Below are 17,414 nucleotides of genomic sequence, written 5' to 3'. Positions count from 1 at the left end.
TCAAGCCGCTGGCCACACCCATCCCATCCACCCCAGGATAGCAGTGGCCCTGCTGGAACACGGCAAGCAGAGACAGCACAGCCATCTGCCCCCGAGGGACCCTCCTCCTCCAGCCTTTGCCCTGCCTGCGTCTCACAGGTGCGAGCCTGGGTAAGCGCTGCTTCAGCATCACTTGTCCCACAACAGCATTTAACAAAAACCCAACCTAAACCAAAATAAATCCCCACCTCATGGGCTTGGATCTCCCAAATTGTCCAAAAAACATCACCTCATGTTTTAAGTGTCAGGTCTGTTTGATGTTTTAACTGATTCTGGGAATAATATTCCTGCTTGAAGGGTGGCCACTTCACACCAGGAAAGAGGGGAATATCAGGATGACAAAAACCACGTGAGATAAGGGCAGGTCCCCCTAAAAAACACAAACACTAACTTGCACCCACTAGTTTTCTCAAAATATACACTTCTTGACATGTTATAACTTACTACATAATTCTATGCTGAAGCCATGCTAATGCTAATCACCAGCACAATTTCTGCCTCAGTAAATACCAAAAGCAGTTTAGTTTTTCTAAGGAAAAAATGCCAGAATGGTGTTTCTATGAAAAACTTTGCAGAGTTCCCATTGACACCACCTACAGTTCACTCAAAACTGAGGTACATCTATCATTGATTGTTTATTCTCTCTCAATCAAAACTCACATCCAAATAAGGTATTTATTGTTTACAACAGTTATGCATACTTTGCATATAAAATAGGTGTCTCAATAGTTCCCATTATCATGTTTTGGTATTAAATATTTCAGTAGTTCAAACAGAATAATTTTTGTTTTGCTGCATAATAGGGTAAGGGATGAAAAATCTCAAAGTTGAGATATTCTTTCCCAAGTAATATTTTATAAAATGCATTTTTAGTTAATTGCCATAGTGAAAATATGCTTGGGACATTCATTTATGAATGTATGATACCTTTTAAGATTTTTTTTCTTAAGGCAGAGTGGATGTTTTTAGAACAAGTATTTTTATTTGGCATTGTGACTGTCTTGACTTAATCGAGCTGCAAACTCCACGAGCGTTCTCGTGGGCCGCCCTGCCATGCCCTTCCGGAGATAGGGCACCTCATCTTTATTTGACATGACCCCAGCTATATCCAAATGAGCCCAGTGAGAGGCAGTCACAAATTCCTTCAGGAATGCAGCAGCTGTGCATGCTCCTCCAGCTCTGTGGGGAAACAGAAAGATGTATTGTTCCCAAAGCAATTCCAACAGCACACATATTATACAAATAGGTTGAACGAAAGGGGCACGTGGAAGGTATTGGTTCATCTTACCTGCTGTACTTTCCAATGTTGCTCACATCTGCAAGGGGACAGTCTGTGACTTGTTTTGTGTAATGCTCAAAAAGAGGCATCCTCCAAACTCTGTCCCCTGTCAAAATGCTGGCCTGAAAAAAACCCGATGATATTTTGGGAATGTCTTTTTCTAACTGCACTTGTAAGCCCTGTTTTCATGCATGCTTCTTTTTGTTTAGGTTTTACCAGTCTAAAAACCTTCAGCCCAAGATATTAGGTTAGTGGATATACACTGTTTGCAAAACAAAACAGGCAATCCTGCTTTTTAGGTACTTTAGTGTTAGCCATAAGGCAACATCAAAAAAACGTATTTTTTATCTGTTTTTCCTTTTTCCTGACAAGAGAAATCCTTTCCCTCAGAGGCTTCCTTGATCCACTGGACCTCAGCCACTCACAAGGCCTCTCTGAATTTCTGTATCCATGTTGTTAAGCAAGATCAATTATCTTTTTAACATGAACTAATTACTGCCAGTAGTCCAGAGTTTATGCATATGTAGTGAGTTATCAGAACATGCAGATCCTTAAGATGGTGTATGATATTACATCGCACTGAAGAGCTAGTAATTAATAGCCAACATTATTTTCAACTAAATAGAGTACTGACATCATTCCTCTAAAATTTCAAAACATAATAACATCTTTCAGATTTGCATACAGACTTTCAGTAGTGTACTAACTTTTCAATAAGACATATCACTGAATTACTATTATGATTTAACAATAATGCAGGTGACCTACCTCATAGAGGTGAGTCCAAAGCCAGGATGAATTTGTGAACACTCCAGTTGCAGCAGATCCCAATGCAACATCCATGGCACCTAAAGAAACACACCTCCAAGTTTATATGACAAAGGCAAAGGTGGACCTGAGCTATTCCTTGCATCCTAACTCCTCAAAGAACTTTCCATTTTTAATTCCATTATCAGTAACAGGAATTTATCAGACTGCAAAACTTGAAGACTAGTATACTGACATTTTTGAAAGTCTGAACATCTTTAGAACACTTATATATTCTAAAAAACCATAAGAAATCATAAAAATTATATTGTTTTCCATGAAACTAAACTTTCTGGTTTCAGATTGATGTTTCTTAGAAATAGTTCTAAGATAATGTATTAAACAATAACAGTATCCTCTTAAAAACCATAGTAATTATTATTTTCATATAGAAAATACAAGTGAATGGGCTTTTTCCAGTTTATAGGCCTCTACAATTTTTGAGCTGATACTTTCTCTTTTGTGAATTTCACTTACATAGACTTATGCACATTATGTGTAATTTTACTCAATTAAACATTTAATTTATTAAAATAATCCTTATCAAAATATTAAACCGTAAGATTAGATATTTATTATTTGATGACCCAGAACTGCTTATCTAATACCAACACTTAATCCTTAGTGAGATGAAAAAGAAAATAACAGTAGTTTAGCAAAATATGTCAAAGAAATTTCTATGGGAGCCCTCCTTCTTCCTGTTTGGTGCCCAAGGATCCCAGACAGGAATACTTTTATACAAGCCAACAATCTTAAAATCAGTTTCCCTTCTGTCTATTGAAATTTTCCACAGCATTTGAACTGGTAAAACTGATGGAACATAATTTAAGGCATTAGCAGAGAATCTATATAAGCATAATTATTTTGCTTAGCATATTAATTAAGCAACAGAGTGAGTCCTGTCTGAATTACTCTTCCGTGTTTGCTTTTATTGCAGCTACAGTCACCTCACCCATGACAGCTTGTTAGTGAGTTCATGCATACAAAATTGCTGGTTTTAAATTTAAATTTACAACTGTAGAGATGAAACAATTAAAACATATTTCATAATGCCTAAAAGTATGCAAATTACACAAAAAATACTTCAGTCAAACGAATTCCTGAGGAATGATGACGACTCTCCTGCCATCATGGAGCCAGCCCAGAGAGTGGGAGAACTGGCACTGGCTGGGTCAGAGCTCAGGCACCCAGCAAGGCATTCAGGAACCTGTCTGGGCTCCAGCGTGCCAGATGGACTGGGCAGGACTCTTCCATGAGCATGTCACCACCTCTGCATCACACAGGCCTGGGAGCTGAGAGGGTTCAGCTCAGAGATGGAGGAAGCACAGGGAAACACTGCACAAGCACTGAAGCCTGTGTAGGTTTTCCTGCTCTTGGCTCCAGCTGAGCCAACCCAACTTCATCTCCACTGCTGAGCATGCACCCTGCACGTCCCCTCCCCACTCCAGAGACACATAAGCTGTGCTCACTGCTGTCCTGAAACAAGTAAAATAATCTCAGTTGCCTTTGAATTAAGGTGGGGTTTATATACACAGCACAATTAATCCACAGCCCAACTAATCAGTAACACAAAACTGACTTCAAAGTGAGCAGGGAAGGGACACTGCTTACCTGTTAATGTTGCGGCATTCACAATAGCCCTTGCGTTAAAATTATGGGCATAACAGAGAGCATCAGCTAACAGCAGTCTTCCTTCTGCATCTGTGTTATCTACCTTCAAAGGCAAAATCAGTAAAAAACAGATAAAGTACTGTAAACATCTCTTTCACTGATGTATTTCTCGCATATGTTAAACAGCTGTTGGATAGAGACCCTAGAAACTTCAGGTAATGAAAATTTACTCAAACTACACTGAAAAAAAGAAAGAAAAAATATAGTATTGATATACAGTTGTGTGTAAAAGCATGTCTGTGGCTGAGGTAAGTCATCCTTCAGCACTTCAACCTCCTCTGCATGCTGGGTGTCTGTACTGCTGGCTCCTCAGAAGAGCCTGGAGACTGGACAGGTGTCTCAGGGGAGCACACAGGGTGCATCATGTGCTTGGAGCTACCAGCACTTTCTTGCAGATTTCTTCTTGGTGGGGGAATACATGCCCAGTCTTTTTCCCTCAAAGCAGAGGGTGACTGAACTCAGTTTTCCGAGATGAATGTCAAAGAAATGGAAGGTTCAGCAAGTCAAAAGTGGCAGAATCACAGAAATTCAGACAAAAAGAAAGCCGTCTACTTCTGCATTAAATCAATGATCTACAGCACAATGGCTTTCAGTACAATTTAATCTATTAGATGAGTATGGAACCATTTGTAATATATATGAAATATGTATCTTAGGTACTGATTTGGCAAGCTCCTTTGAACCAACAGCCTCTATGACTCAGAGTTCTGATTGTACTGAGCATTTTGGCAGTGTAAAGACCGTGGTTACATCAGCAGGAAACTGATGTCTTACTTTGATGTCCAGATAGCAAGGAATTCACCTCAAGAGTCTGCTGGAAGCAATTAAAGTTATTTATTTGGACTTAGAGCCTGAATTTATGAGCATTGTAACAACCTCTTGTGCCAAATGAGCTATTCCAGCATGCTCAATAGATGACCTTACTTTGCAGCTTTTCCTAGCAATTTATAAGACACGTCCCATCTCTTCAATCTATATTTGAAAAAATCCTACCATAGCAATTTCTAGCTAGTAACATGTTTCTTACAATTTTAAAACAGTACATTTGCACTGCTTATCTATAAGTGATTTTTTCAAATCTAATCTGACTGCAGTCAACTTGGTTGGTTAAACCAGTTCACTAAAAGTACCCAAATTCCAAGTTTCACATGCATACCTGTATTGTTTTTCCATTCTTGGCTCTAACTACATCTCCAGGCTTGTTTGCCTTACCACTGGGCATATTTTCACAGAGGGGTGCCAAACCTTAGAGAGAGAAAAAGAAAAGTGAACTACTAGTTTTTCTTCTCAGAAAAGCTGTAGAAAAAACCCACTTAGATAAACTCCAAACACCTCCTTAAGAAAATTACAAGTGTAATTTTGAAATTAAACTCAAAATCCAAATTTTCCCAGTTAATGGAAGACATATGGTCCAGTTTTCAATCAGGGAAACTCCTCTGCATGATGCACCACCAGGCTCTCTCACATACACTACTTTACCACTTGGGTTTTCTTCTACATTTTTTCCAGACAAGTGATATCAGAGGAGCAATAAATACTATTTTTTGTCTCCCATATATAATTATTCACAGGTAAAGGAACTTCTTTGTTTCTGCAATTAAAAACTTCTCAAATAAACACTCTGAGCCATTCAAGCTGTGCTCATTGTGTAATGTCTAGAGTGGTCCAAGGACTTGTCACGTAACTCCAGCCATACCAAGAACAACTAGAAATGAGCAAAAAACAGGCTCAGTGTCAAAACTGCAACTGTGACTGGGATCATGGAATGAATAAGGAAATTCACTCATAGGGAAAGCCTGCACGTGGCACAAGGTCCACAAGTGGAGCACCACTTTTCAGTGGCAGGATGTACAGACAGGCTCCACCGCCAGCCGTCCCCATCGCACACTCGGTGAGGAACGCCGTGAGGCTGCGCCTGGGCTCCGCTGCCCTCTCCTGGCTGAAGCGCAGAAGTGACTGCATACCTAGTGACTAAATACTAAATACCAGCTAACTCAAAGTCGAGCTTCTCAAACTAAAACTTATTGCAGACCACGTTCCATGTCATTGCCAACTGGTCTTGCCACAGCGTCTGAATCAGCTCATTTAATTTTACCTCTGTAGAAAAAATAAACTTTTTTTCACGAAAAATATCATTGCACATGCATAAAGGTATCAGCAGACTGGTTTGGTTTGTTTTAGTTTTCTGCTGAGATATTCACCTGAGGAAACTAGAGCTGATCCCTCTTCCTGTTCAGTTGTGGCACACACTTACAGAGGTAGCTCAGCACTCCTGACTCCTTTTCCTTCTAACTGCTTATAGAGATGCACATTCCTTCTTGTAATGAAGAATCAGGACTTTTCAAAGACTCACTGGCAGTATCTTTATTGACAAACATTTCTTACTTAAGATGTAAAAATCATACCTTAAAAATCTTGATTTGGTGTTCTAATATTTTATTCAAGTAAAGAACAGTAATTTTTTCATATGCAAGTAAAAATGGAAGAGAGATTGAGCAAGGGAATGAGAGAAGCAGGTGTGCAAGAGTCCATGATGTTTGTACATGGCTTTTACCACTGCTAATACTAGAAAAATACTCTCTCACAAAACCCTGTAGAACTAAGATTTTTGGATTCTCCATACAAAACCACTTACCAATTATGTTCAAAGGTAGATTTAGAGCTGCTGCTGTCACAATGGCTGAACAGACAGTTGCTGCCCCTCCCATGTCTGCTCTCATCGCATCCATACCCGATGACGGCTTCAGGGAAATGCCACCGCTGGAACAAACAGCTCAAGTTCCATGTCACATACACTGGTGATGCTCTGTCCATCAGTGTGTGTTAACACCAAATATCAGTAAATAAAAAAACCTGCTGCTCCAGGTACTTCTACAACCCTAGTAAGTGTACTGGAATCAAGGTATCTGGGTTTTCATTTCAGATAAAGTATTACTTTCTCCTAATTAGGAGACCATAAAAATCCAGGTAAACTGCAGTGGAGTAACTCATTGGTCTTCATAATGGCAGTGCACATAATGAACAAAATGGTACACTTGGTAAAAATCAACATGTGGATGGGGAACTGACTGATAATTCTTCAGCAGTATGTGACATGAAAAGTAATTATAAGGAACTGCTGCAAAGAATGAACTATTTTCTATTTCCTTAGGCATCACCTTGATGTCCACTGACATACTGCAATTCTAAACATGCAAATTCTTTACCTGCAGGTCTGTTCAGGACAAGAAAAAAAAAATACCACCTTCTTTATTTGCTTTCCCTCCGAATTTCCTTCTTCCCCTTACAAAATGATGTCATATTAATTCCTACTCTGGACAACTGATGTTGTCTTACTGCCAGAAAAGGCAGCACAAGCTACTATATAATGCAAGTTCAGTGGAATGGCATTGGAAGACATGCTGAGCAAAGAAAAAGCATCTCCCTGTTGAACACGAATAGCAGGAAAGCATTTTCTCCCTCTAGTAATTAAAATATCGGCATACAAGCATACATACCTGTCAAATGTAACTCCTTTTCCTACAAATACCAATGGGGAGTCATCTGTATTGGCACTCCCTAAATAGTGAATCTCCAGAAAGATGGGAGGTTCAGCTGAACCCTTGGCTACACTCAGGAATGCTCCCATCTCTTGTGTCATTATCCAAGACTCTGGTCTGGAATAGAAACATGTATTAGTTTTATTTTTTTTTCCCAACTGGACACTTTGACCAAGGTGATTTTTTTAAGATATCATGATTCTTGATGGTTTGTACACAAACCATTTCATTTTAGTTAGTTGTTTGGGAAACTGTAGTTTAAATCCAACCACTACTACCTTTTTTTGGTGAATCAGAGAAAATACTTCCTCAGTTGCTCTTTGATTTTTGTTTTGTCTTGTTCAAAAAAACCCAACAAAGCAACAGCTTGTCTACAGTTTCTGCACCAGAAACACTGATCTTTCACTTGCCTGTGAGGCTGTAGATGCTAAAGGTATGTGAAGTAACATATTGCAGCAGGTTACATTTAGCTTTCTGCTAGCAAGATTTCCCCCAGTCTTTTGCTTTCAACAAAACAGCCTCCAAAATTTGCACAACCAGGAATCATTTCTACTATAGAACAGAAAGTAGAAATTCAGGGGCAAGAAGCACCAGCTGTGCAAATTCACTTGCCAGGGCTTTTATGGCTCCATCTCGCATTTTTAAAAACTATTAAAAAAACCCCAACAGTAACAGCAGTAAATAGAAGATCCAAACAAAAAAGCAAAGGTATGTAAAAAACCCACTTGGGAAGAAAACAAAAGGTACTTAATATTAGCCTTCTATTCACTGAGGCTTCTTTTCCCAGCACTTATGTTAATTAAGCAATAACTGACTGCATGACTAATTGACAGTTAATGATTTTACTGCATCACAGTATTTTGCTTCCTCTGCAAACTAGCAGCTCACTTAATCCTTGACAACAGCCTGCAGTCTGGGCACCCCTCACACTTTTTCCCCAAACACTTCCCCTGCTTTTGTCATTTGAAGTAGCAAAAGGAAAATGAGATCTGAATAACTTCAGATTTTAATAACCTGGAAGGTATCTTATTTCACTGTTATGGTCCTCTACCATACAGAGGAATAATTTCCATGGAATTTACCTTATGTGGACCTTCACATTGCTGAAAGTTCTGAGCTTCTGTTCAATATGTTCAGCAAATTTGATTGGAGTTATATAATTAGCTGGAGCCTCCATAAGGTACCGAGCAAGATTCTGCCCCTCAGCGTAGATAACACCTTTCTGCCAGGCTCCCCTTTCATCACTAAACAACAACACACAATGATCAGGATTATAGACATTTGTAAAAGTAAGAAAAGCATTCACATATTCTCTTTCTTAAAATGCAATATCATTAATTTGGAGAAATTAAGAATATCAGTTATCTTAGTACAAGGACTCTAGCCTAGTAACTTGTCTCTGGTTCTAGTCAGTGCCAAACACTTCAGAGAAAGCTAGGAGAATCCAAGAGTAGACAGATGGAAAATTGTCTATCCAATTCATTAGGTCTTATCCTAATCCTTACTAATCAAAGATTGGCTTAAATCCTTAAACACAAGGTTTAATACCCCTTCTGAAGTTTGTAATCACATTACTTTTAACAGCCTTGAAAGTTTTTAATTATCATATAAAGTCTCCAATTCTGTTTCTCCCTTTACTGAAATATGGTCATGCAGTATGAGTGGAATTTGGATCCCATTTCCCAGTGCACTCAAGGCACTTCACTAACAAATGACAGAGCAAACATCATAGAGCTGCCTGTGTAGGAAATGGGGAATTCTCTCTGGTTACTTGGACAGACGACCAGTACAAAACCTTTCCTTTTACTGAGACAACTTACTTTATAAGTTATCGTAAAGCAAGGCATTGAACAGGATTTTGCCTCTAAAAAGAGCAGGACAATGATAGAGGAATGCAGGAGGAATACAGAAATATTGCCTGGGTATGGAAGCATGTAATTAAGAAGCAAAATGTCAGCTGATACTGAAACTGGTAAGAAGTGGGAAAGGTACCTAGAAGACTTCAACAGGAACACCATCAGCAAAAGGCAGGGCAGGAATAACACTGTTCACTTGCTAAATGGTGCAGGTAACCTACTGAACACTGAGAAGGCTGAGGTTCTCAAAGCTGGCTTTGCATCAACCTTAATAAAGATCTGCTTCCAGATGCCTCAGTTCTTTGGACTCAGCAACAGTTTAAGAAAGAGGGGCACACCTCATGACAGGAAGAGAGACTTAGGACTTAGCTTAAGGATGATGAATGTACACAAGTCCTTCGTAGCAGGCAGAACACATCTGAGGGTTCTGAGGGAGCTGGCTGGCATCACTGCAAACCTAGGCTCTTTCAGTTTGAAAGATGTAACTGAATGTGGTCCCTGATGACTGAAAAGGACAAATATGCATCTTCAAAAATGCCAAGGAGGATATAGGGAAATATATAAGCCAGTTATCCTAGACAAATTCCTTAGAAGTTTGTAGAGAAAGTAATTTTGAAAGCCATTTCTAGGTATATGAAGGACAAGATGGTCACTAGGAACCATATTTTAGATTTGCAGCAAATTCCTGACCAACTTAAATGAATTCTGTGATGAGAGGGTTTGTCACAGAGGACCACAGTGGATGTAATTGACCTTAAAGGTCTTTTCCAGACTAAACTCTGTGATTTTTCTTGACTTTATCTAGGTTTTCAGACAGAATCCTTGCAGACAAATTGAGAAAACATGAATTGAAGCAGGAGTGTGTCTGAACATGGACACATCTCAGAGCTGCACAGTAAGACAGTAACAGACAACAATCTCAAGATTCAACAAGGAAAAGTGCAATAGGACACAAAGAAAAAAATTCACTATGAGTGTAGTTAAACACTAGAACACTAGAATTTTCAATTCAGGAGATATTAAAATGTGGACTAAACAAAGGCCAGGCTTTAATGTTGTACATAATGTCCACGTTATCCCTAATCCAAGCTGGAGCTGGACTGAATGACCTCCAGAAGTCTTTTCCAACCTAAATTACTATATTAAAAAATTTACTTCCATAACTGGTCCTAGGACCATCTGTGTTTTCAGGAAATGTGTTTTCAGGAAATATTTAATACAAATTTAATCAGGTTCTAAAGTATCTGCAGTGCTACAAAATAGGAAGAGTGTTTATTTTACATATAACTTATCAAGACATGCTTAATCAAGAGGCTTCCACTTTATTTCACTAACTTCTTTGTAAGGAAGAACTTGTTCCTGCTTGAAGTACATACAGGAAATTCCTCTCCCCTGAATGACAGAATATCCTATACCAAACATCTAAAGTCCACTCCAGTAATTGTTCTGAAACCAAAAGCCCTGGTTCTACTTTCTGCTCTCAGTAAGTGATGTCTGTTTAGAGAGCAGAAGAACTCAGCTTTCTCTTCTTGCATTATACTCTGTGAATGAAAATATAACAAATGAACTATGTAAAGTATATCCATAGCACATTGGTCTGGTGTCAGTTAGCATTTCCTGATTCTCCAAAGGATTTATCCATTTATGGAATTTGAAATACCCGTTCTCCACAATTCTGGCACACAATACCAAAAGAAGTCCTAGTATATCACAACTTCTCTCCAGGTAGCTTTTACTTTTTATCCTGGTCCTTCTTTTCTATGGAGCAGCATTTATTTGCCCTTAATCTCTGAATACGGCATTAAAACACATAGAACAAACACTATAAATATACTTGAGATGTAAAATACTTCAGGGAATTCAAACAAGTAGGAGTTAAGAAGAGTACTGTTCCTAGCCCTGTTCTTTCAGTTTTGTTTTTCTCTTGTACAAGCATACAGTTTTATAAATAAGCAAACAAACAAAGAAAACAAAGATGAATAAATAGGCAAGCTTTCCTTTGCCATCACCTTCCATGAAGCTGAGGAGTAACTACAGGTTTCTTTTTTTGCTTCAGCTCATTATATTCATGCAATCCAAGGACAGCACCTTCTGCAGCTGCTTGTGCATCTCCACAGGGGTCTACTTCCACACAAGGGATCTCCAGATCCTGGATCTGCCTGCAGCCAACTGAAAAATACAGCACAGAACTGAAGGCCAGCTATTGCACAGATCAGCAAAACAGCTGTCCAAGGTGATCAATGGGATGTTGCAAGGAAAAAAAAAAATTTAACTCAAGATAGCTGAGTTTATAACTAAGTCAGTCAACCAGATCATGCAGTAGAAGAATTAAAAATGCTAATGACCGTACACTGGCAAATTTTTACTAAAAATACCACTTGGTGAATTATAATTATTAAAATGTTTCACAAGAATAAAAAAGGAAAGATCACAGTTATTCTGACTCCTAAAGTTCATTCTATAGCAAAGCAAGGCTCTGTCATTCTGGAGTGCTATGAATTATGACTATCTACAGGTATCAGAAATGTGTCATAATTTAGATTTTTGCCAAGAATATGACTGTTCTTTTCTTCCAGATGAGTTTAGATACCATTTCGTAAACAATGTATTCCATAAATTCTATTTTGCTCCCAAATAATTTAACTATGTTTTATGTCTGCTACAAAGTGAACATTAATTAACAATGTTAATGGCAGCTACAGGCTAGCACTTTGGACAAACAGCTGTCATCCAATCAGACTATAAAGTCTTCAGTGAGAACTGCTTATTTTACACACTTAGATGCAGCAGTCATCCTTGATTAAGATAAGCCTTTTCTGTCTTCAACAGATAACATACTGAATCATAGTACTGATGCTGTGAAAGATATTGATTTCTAACACAAATATCTCAGTTATGAAATAAGTATGCATACTTAAATATATATATTTATATATACAAAAAATAGATATAATATGTGTGCGCACTTAAGTACAGAGTGACCATAAAGTGAATTGGTGATGCTCCTTGGCCCCAAAATACAAATTAGACAAGTGCCTTTTCAATGTCACACTGTTCAGGAAAGTTATTTCATAGAAATAACTGCAGTTACCTGTCTTCAGATTTCATTTACATTCTTGATAACTCCTTGCTCACTAAGGAAAAATTTGCATGAGTATCAGTGACAAGTACATGCATTTACCAAACCATGCAGTAAGTTGTGCATTTCAAAACAAAGGCATACCTAGACTTGGTCTTCAAAAGGGGAACATGCTGCAGAACTACAATTGCTTTACAGACAAAATGCTTTAACAATTTAAAAAATATTTAACCTGCAACAGCTGTACGGATGTTTTCTTTGCCTTCATTCCAGTTTTCTTGTTCATTTATTCCAGCATTCTTCTTTCCCAAGCCAACTACCACCACACTTGGAAAGTCCTAGATGAAGCCAACACACAAATGGATTAATTTTCCTCATTGTTACAACCACAGCAGAATTGTTAAAAGACTTTACTTTCCAAATCAAATCAAGCATAGCATTAAAATAGATGCAGTACTTTTTCTATATCAGGCACTTTCCATTAAGAGTGCCTGCATGGTGCTGCTGTGCTGTGCTCCCAAACATTTGCCACAGGCATGCAAGTCAGTTATTCTGTTGTCCAGTTAATAATCATGTGCAATGCACGTGGCAGACAGGGCTTTATGTTCAATACATAGTAAATCTGATACTCCCAAGGACAAGCCTAAGAGTTCTTGGAAAGCAGATCCAGATTCCAAGCTGTAAGAAAGGACAGAACTTATCTGGAGAATCATAACCCTTTTTGGCACAGTACTATGTTCAAGAAAATAAAATCACTTCAAATGCTCAATGTGTTAGCTCATCTCAGGAGCTCTGCTGGCAGGATTTGACAGGTAGCAAACCCAAGCTGCACAGGGTTAACCTTTCCAGAGCTCAGGAAAACAATGTAGCACAGCAGACTACATGCTTGCCTTGTAAGCTGTATGCAAGTGGAAGGAAAGAAGAAGTAATGAGTTATGAAAGCAGCCTTTTAAGAGTGAAGTGAAATTTGTATAAAGATCCAAGCTATGTATGTGAACATATATAATGTCCCTATAGCTCTTAAGAAAAAAATAAAGTTAGGCTTTCCCATCTCTGTCAGCCTCTAACAACCAGCTGTCAAACTGCTATGCTGTAGTGAAGTCCTTTAGTCCACAAAATGCTGAAACTTGTGTTAGCTTTCCAGAAAATCAGTGATACCAGTTAACATTCTCCTGTCTTCTATTGCAGAGATTTGCTACTCACTTCAGAGTCCATCCTGTATGCAGAACTGGGATAATGGGACCTTCAATGCACTCAACTTCCATGAAATTTCTGAGAGTCTTTTTACCAAGTCCAGTGTCACCTGTGTGGGGTGTCCGCACAGGAATTTATACATGGTAGGCAATTCTCACTACAAATGGATTTATTTCAGATTATTTAAATAGCCAAAATGTAAGAATCAGTTGCTTAGAGAGGAACACCTAATGTCACATCACATGCCTGCCTAGGCCTTACTAGGCCTTACTAGGACTCCAAAAAGGCACAAATCATTCCATATTGGTCAGCTTCACATACGTGCATTAGTTCTATTCCAGCTTCTCAAGTGGAACCAAAAGCCTAACTTTGAGCAGATGAATCCTCATCTCACAGCCTATTATGCCCGTGCAGACAAAAGTTGTGCTTGAAGAACAGTCCCCTAACTTGTTTTCAGAGGTTTCAAGCACCTGACTTAAAATCTCTGACAAAAGTCTATGAAGGGACTACCTTGTCTTGGAACTGTTAGTCTGGAAGCTCTTTGCACCTATCAGTAACTCCTCACAGACTCACCCCTCCTGGACACAGGAGGCACAGAAGTCAGAGCAAAACTGCCATGCTTTAGCTCATTCAAGAAGCAGCTATTCAGAGTACAGCACCTTTTGGAGCAGACTTGTTCACATCCTCTCCATCTGCAGCACGGTGGAGGGAGTACAGGACTGTGCAAAAGGCTGTGCAAACATGGGCAGTGCAGAACGGGAGTTGAAACAGTCAAGAAGAGGGAAGAAGAGCCAGCCATTTATACAAGCACAGCAGTGAACTCAGCATAAAATTAGATGTAAGGACAAACTTCACACATCAATCAACTAGCATACAAAACCACTAAGTACGTACCTGATGCAAACCATGAAATACGCGTGTTTTCCCTTTCTTCAAAGGTGGCCCACATCTAGGACACAAAAAGATTCTTTCAATACAGAAGGCCTTACTTGTGATCAATCTTACAGTACTGCATTTACTCCACGACCACACAGTGTGCCACACATGCACTTGGATGCTTGGCTCTGTGCTGATTCAGAGCAGAGGACAGCTCCCATGAAATTTTTGCATGTTTGCTCAGTGATTAGTTTTATCATAGGAGCTCCCCTCCAAACTGTCAAAGCAAATAGCAGCCTGACAGTGATATGGACAGAGACAGTAATAACGAAAAAAAAAAAAATCATTCCTACTGGTATTTATAGGTACTTTGGTCCATTTCAGAAGCTTATCACACACTTACAGGGACAGAAGTGCTCTCAGCTTTCCAGACACAAGCCTATCAAAAGCATCTCCCGCACTAGTGAACTGGGCAGCACCATCATCCTTTTCACTAGAGTAGACTCCCAGAACAAGACCCTAGAAAAGGGGTTAATGTAAAGGCATTCATGTAAACAACACGAAATTTAGAGACCCATCAGAGAGTCAGCGAGCACAGTGTTCAAACTATGGCTACTTCTGTATGCATTTATCTAAGTTTTTGAATTTATCTAACGTGATGCACAGAGTAACACTTTTGTAAACCAGGATCAACTACTACAACTACTTTAAAGTGTGAAAAAGAAGTCAGATACAGCATAAGAGAACTTACAATAACTTTGCCTGTCACATAAAGACAAAACCCTCTTTCAATCAGTAGTTTTAAGCACAAAAGAGTTTCTCCCCGCCAGCGCAGACCTCCATTCTGCACACCCAAGGGAGCGGAGGGAGCCGCACCGCTCCTGACTCAGCTCCGGGGGGCACACGGGGGGCTCAGCCGAGCCGAGCCGAGCCGAGCGGCGGAAGGGACACGCAACCCCCGCCCCGGCTCCCCGCTCACCTTGCCGGCCGCGCCGCGGCTGTAGCCCCGCGGCCAGGGGCCCTGCGCCGAGCAGCTGCAGGCCCGGGGCACGTCCCGGGCGAGGCGGCGCGCAGCCCCGCTCCGCACGCAGGGCAGCAGCATGGCACGGAGCACGGCAGGCAGCAGGGAGGGGAACGGAAGGGAAGGGAAGGGAACAGCGCGGGCGGGCCCGGCGCGCACCGTGCCTCATCAGCCGGCGCCGCAAGGGGCGGTGCGCGGCGGCCGCGGGGGAGGGCCCGGCCGGAGAGCGGGGATGGAGAGCGGGGCCCGGAGCGCTCCCGAGCGGAGATTCCGCGGGACGGGAGCTGTTGTTTCCTGATGGTCCGGCACGATTGCTCGGCTTCACAGTGGAATTTTGCCCTCTCATGGCATGTTCTAGATAGGTGGTCGTACTTCTCTCGGGGGTTTATCACAGATATAGGCAGCCCTAGTCTGCATACTGAATACTTAATTTGCATATTGAAGATTAAAATGTAAATCGTTTAGGAAAAATAAGACTTTATTGCAAACGTACGTTATTTTCTACGAGAAAACTGTAACAATTTCAGTCTGAAATTACAGAAAGAAATAAAAATGTGGCAAATAAAAAAGCCCCACAAAACAACCCAATGAGAATGACTGGTTACATTCTGTCAGGAAAATTCACAACAAAATGCAGGGTTATCACTGCAATATCAGAAGTAGATTTATGGTCAGCAAAAGCACTGCATGGAAAAGAACTGGTTGGAGTTTGCTGACAGTTACTGTATTGTCAGTCTGAAGAGCATTGAACATGCATTGGATTTTAATTTCAGGTGATTGAGACATATTTTGTTTCTTTCCCTGCCCCTGAAGTGTAAAGCATAGATTTTAAGTAATTCATTTTAATATGTGAGAATAAGACACCTTATGACAATATGTATAATATATACGTTTGCTTTTCCATACATCTTTAAGTGGAGTTATACTGTTAGATAAGCAGAACATGATGCAGAAGGAGTTGTGCCTGTTCTCTAGTAGGAGACCATTGCACTTCCCAACTCACAGCTTTTTCCATGAAGTGGTGCAGAGACAAATAACATGTTTTATTAAGGTCAGCAGCACTCAGAAACAATGACTGAGGAAAATTGCATCCAATTGGATTTATCTTGTAAAATTACAATTTTTTAACATTGAACTACAATATTATTTAAAGAATCAAAGTGGTCATTCACTTTCAGCTTCATTTATTTTGGCAAGGCTCTTGGACAATAAGCAGTTTTGTAGTCCTTTCTTATTCAGTGATATTTTTGGAGTGGTTTGAAATTTGGGGGCCATCAAGCAGTTCACTACCAGTATGAAAATGTGTTGCAATACATGCATATTAATACTACTGAAAAGCATTTTCACAGCAATCACTTGATATGGAGGATTTAAGAATCTGCTTCCTTCTCACCTCCTGAAGAGAATTATATTTAGTAAAAGCTAAGTTACATGCCACAATATAATTCTTTCTGTACAGTAACTCTGTCTAAATTATACATGTTCATAGAACAATTACAAATTACAAGTATTACATTTTCTACTTGTGTAATTATGCCGCACTTCAAGTTTTTCTATCTCAAAGCCACTCAGAATTTTCTGGGAGGGGAAGGTGGTGGTACCACAGAGGCCCCTGTGGACAGTTTTCAGGGCAGTACTGTGTTGTTACCACCTAAGACACCTTCGTAGCCTGGGTTTGTTTGCTGCCTATCCATGTACAGGCTATTGCACCATCTGTCTGGAATTGTGGCCCAGGGCACAGTCTGAGTGAAAGCACCAAGACCAATGAAGCAAGAGGGTGGAATAAAATAGGAACTTTTTATGCTTTATTGAGTCTCCTTTATACTAAAATTGTAACAGTTCTCTAGACTCATCATAATTTTCCATCTATCTTTAAATTTTTTTAAATAATTTTAGTGCTCCTGAAAAACAAAAGTGGCTGATGGTGTCTTGAAGAAGATAGGTTAGTAGGGCCTATTGCAAAGGCACCCTCACAAATTTCTGTTTCACTCATAATCCTGCTAACCTTGTAGAGCCAAACCCAGAGATGGTAGAGGCCACTGTGTCCATTCCT

The 17,414-nt window shown here is 39.8% G+C and overlaps 1 protein-coding gene across 1 annotated transcript; it reads right to left on the bottom strand.

Moving 5' to 3' along the window:
- Positions 1-650: 650 nt before the first annotated feature.
- Positions 651-15,541, bottom strand: LAP3 (leucine aminopeptidase 3). Its single transcript, XM_041478481.1, has 13 exons — positions 15,320-15,541; positions 14,744-14,859; positions 14,359-14,413; positions 12,503-12,608; positions 11,201-11,360; positions 8,418-8,579; positions 7,294-7,452; positions 6,432-6,556; positions 4,953-5,041; positions 3,737-3,839; positions 2,087-2,166; positions 1,328-1,440; positions 651-1,218 (listed from the first exon to the last, which is right to left on the bottom strand). The coding sequence occupies exons 1-13, from the start codon at positions 15,440-15,442 to the stop codon at positions 1,020-1,022; spliced, it is 1,590 nt and encodes a 529-aa protein (XP_041334415.1). The 5' UTR covers positions 15,443-15,541; the 3' UTR covers positions 651-1,019.
- Positions 15,542-17,414: the final 1,873 nt, after the last annotated feature.

The sequence above is a fragment of the Pyrgilauda ruficollis genome, unplaced genomic scaffold, assembly GCF_017590135.1.
Source record: "Pyrgilauda ruficollis isolate IOZ18807 unplaced genomic scaffold, ASM1759013v1 scaffold1, whole genome shotgun sequence".
Lineage (NCBI taxonomy): Eukaryota > Metazoa > Chordata > Aves > Passeriformes > Passeridae > Pyrgilauda > Pyrgilauda ruficollis.
This window is presented reverse-complemented; position numbering and strand designations above follow the sequence as displayed.